Here is a 3,480-nt window from a genome sequence, read left to right on the forward strand (position 1 = left end):
CCTAATTCATCAGTATCCAGTTTCCCTTTATTAGCGCTCTCTGATGAATTGATAATTAATCAGCTCTTCTAAAAAATATATATATATATAAAATATGCAGGTGATCGCTTGTCAGCTTAATGCTTGCTGATGAAGGGAATGCTCTAGCACTACAAAGGCTTTTTATCTGGTGTATTTGCAATGAGTAGTAAAATGTAGAACTGAAAGTGAGGACAGGAAGGGGAAAGGAAAAGACCTACAGGTCAGTGAGCATTTGGGTGTCGTGCTAATTAAATGGGGAACTCTGTCAGCCCCTTACTGAGGAGTCTGCCTGCGTCTTGGAGGTGAAGCACAAGATAATAAAATAAAAAGGAGAAATTTTAAAGAATCGCTGTTGCTCCATACAAGAGCACGACAGGTCAAAAAGATTAAAGAAGCTCAAGAGCAAGGAAAGTGTGTGAGGAGGTTTTAAGCAAGAGGGTGGGGAAACTGCAAGGAGAAAGGATCTGGAAAAGTCTGAGGACCGTGTTGAAATCCTGGGTACTCAGATTTCTGTATGCCGAGCCTCGTGCTGCAGTGACGAGTGCCCAGCACTCCTCTAACGCCGTCGACCTTTTTCTCTTGACAGTCTAACAAAGTGCCAGTTGTGCAGCACCCACACCATGTACACCCTCTTACACCGCTTATCACGTACAGCAATGAGCACTTCACACCGGGAAACCCTCCTCCACACTTACCAGCCGACGTAGATCCCAAAACAGGTACGTGGGAAATAGTTTGGGGGTATTTTTGAGTTTCTCTTTCCATTTTGCATATTAAGGGGAAGGAGTGCGGGAGGAAGGATTTCCCATGCTGGAGTGCCAAAGCGGGCATAAAAAATACCAAATGCATGCAAGAACACAGACAAAGCAGTTTCTTTTTAAGCCAATTAGGCTTCAGAAAGAAACCTACTGGGTGAATTTTCATAAAGCTTCTGCAGGGTGACCCCAGAGTTGCATGCGTGGGGTCGTTCGCACGTGTGTTTCTTTGCAGTGTGATACCCTACCTAGTAGTTGGATCTACCAAGTGCTTAGTTTGCATGCATGACCCAGAGAATTAAACATGTACGTTCTGTGATCCGCACTTAGAAAATTGCAGCTGGAATTTTAAAGGTGTTGGGTCATGACCGGTTTCAAAATGAATCTCTTTTAATTCCCCAAATCCCATTGTTTCTGTGTCAGGAGTTCAGCCACTTTTCTCCTATAATGTTGAATTTTCATCCACTCTAACTGCTTAGCTCCAGCTCTACACTTGCAACTCTTTTCCCCAATGTAGGTCTATCCAGCTCTCAGTTCAGCCTGAAGGGCAGTCTTTCTGAATATAGAGTGCCGTGTAAAACCCTGACTAGATTTATTGGTGTTACAGAGTAGAATTTACATGTTATTCTAACTTTTTAAGAGTCCCTGTTTAACCTGAGGGCCCACGGAAGTCAAACAGTGTCAATCTTCTTTATTCGGGCTGCACTGAGTTCCTAGTGACAGTGGTTTTGTTTTTGTTAACCCAAATCCCAGCTAGTTAATTGGAAAGTACATCAGAAACAGAATTCATGTCAAAGGAATCGCTCTGTGTCTGCCCTAACATATGCAGATAATTTGTCTCAACTCCAGCCCTTGAATGAGGCTCTGCATTAGCTGGTTTTCACTCCCTACGCTTCAATTGGGGCCCCCTTTTAATTGTGCTTAATGCTAACTTCACGTGGCTTAAAAGGAATCCATCTCGCCATCCCTGGGTATTGCAAGTGAATGGCATAGTCAACCTCTCATTTAAATAATGGCAGTACAGGGAATAGCTTTTAAATGGTTATCGTAAAACATATGATTAACGTCTGTAGACTGTTTACTTTTCTTCTGTGAACATTCTTTCAAGTGTGCAAATAGCTCACTGGATGGTTAAAGCCCAGTTAATCTGTTTGGGTTTTGTAATGGAGAAAAAGCAATGTCTGCATGAAAATGTCACACAAGGAGATTTAATTTAGAGATTAAAAGCTTCCCGAGTGACTTAAAAAAATAGTTTTTAGCCATGAATACAGTACCCCTTCCTTTTAATGCTCTCCATTTTAATTTTGCTTCTGCTGTGTAATTGTGCTCTGGCTTGTTAATTGAAACACCCAGTCTTGTAACTCTTACTCCTCTGAGTAATTCCTGCTTGCTCTTAAGGTAAGGAGCATTAAGATGTAAGGCTTGTGTCTGGAGCTGGTTTCTGCTCTCCAAGTAGGAACTGCACCAGTTTCAGAGAGGATGGATCGGCTCTCTGTCCACCCTTGCACACCTTCAGCATCTGCCTCTGGTTTGACCAAGGGTTTTCAGGAGCTCTCACCTCCACTCCTACGTTTCAGGAAAGGTGCCCTAGGTTTGCACAAAAGCAAACACCATTTGCAATGGCAATCCCTTTGTAACTCGTTTTGGAGGTTACTTAGGAGTAACACCATCCTATTGAATGCCCAGTCAATGCATGGGTAGGGCCTGTGATCTCTTGGTGACTTTGAGGCTCAATTATCCATGAAGTTGCTACAGGGACCATCTTTCTGATGAGCATTTAAGACAGCACCTAGCACAGCATTACACCAAACTATAGCTGAGACTCCTAAATTCTCATCCTAAATAACAAAATAGTTATCTCTGATTGGAAAGATGACTGAGGAAGCGAATCACACCCATTTTTCTGGTTGAATCTCATTTAATAATGTGTCAGGAGGCTCACTTCCTAAAATAGAAGACTGGGAAACACCCTTTGGAAACCCAAAGTGAAGCCATGAGTATGGTAATAATAGTCGACAGCAATTTAGAAACATATGTGTGTTTTCGTTTTATTTATTTCCATGTCTTAATGTTAACGCTGCTTTATGTTCCTCTTCCATAGGAATTCCAAGGCCTCCACATCCTCCAGATATATCTCCTTATTATCCGTTATCACCAGGCACTGTAGGACAAATCCCCCATCCGCTAGGATGGTTAGTACCACAGTAAGGAGTTCCATTTTTTTAATTTCCTTTTTCTTTTTTAATGTGTAAAACTTATGTTAAAAATCGTATATGCGTGTGTGCATCTGCATGTGTGCGTGCCTTGAGATAAGTGTGTTTGCCAACCCACCACTTCACTGGGTGGTTATGAATTTACCCGCCTCATGAAGATTCGTTAAAGCTTGTGCCAGGTCATGTGGTCTTAAACCAACATAAGCAGTTGGACACAGCTTTGCATGTCATCTCAACCAGCTGATTTGCGAAGCATGAATTTTTAAATCCATCTGGAGAAACGTCTTTTTCTTCTTGATGCCCTTGCACTGCACTGCCTGGGTTTTTCTCAGAACTGGTTTTCTGGGGGCTCAGGGTGGATCTCATGGTCTCTTGCTTACCAGGGCCACCCACACTATAAATGTGCAATTTTCAATTTCCTTGGCTTTCCCCAATGAAACCTTTTCCATTTTCCTTGTGGAACAGTAGAGCTTTACATCTGCCAGTCAGCG

General features: G+C 42.4%; 1 protein-coding gene across 1 annotated transcript in view; it reads left to right on the forward strand.

The window, feature by feature from the left end:
• Positions 1 to 607: 607 nt before the first annotated feature.
• The window catches only part of LOC104270259 (transcription factor 7-like 2), a gene marked incomplete at both ends in the record, with an annotated part of 13,504 nt that continues 10,631 nt past the window's right edge, over positions 608 to 3,480 (forward strand). Inside the window, 2 exons of the mRNA XM_009864565.1 lie at positions 608 to 740; positions 2,878 to 2,980. Coding sequence (XP_009862867.1) covers positions 608 to 740; positions 2,878 to 2,980 — 236 coding nt within the window. The remainder of the gene's footprint in view (positions 741 to 2,877; positions 2,981 to 3,480) is intronic.

This window comes from Apaloderma vittatum, unplaced genomic scaffold (genome assembly GCF_000703405.1).
Source record: "Apaloderma vittatum isolate BGI_N311 unplaced genomic scaffold, ASM70340v1 scaffold16382, whole genome shotgun sequence".
Taxonomy (NCBI): domain Eukaryota; kingdom Metazoa; phylum Chordata; class Aves; order Trogoniformes; family Trogonidae; genus Apaloderma; species Apaloderma vittatum.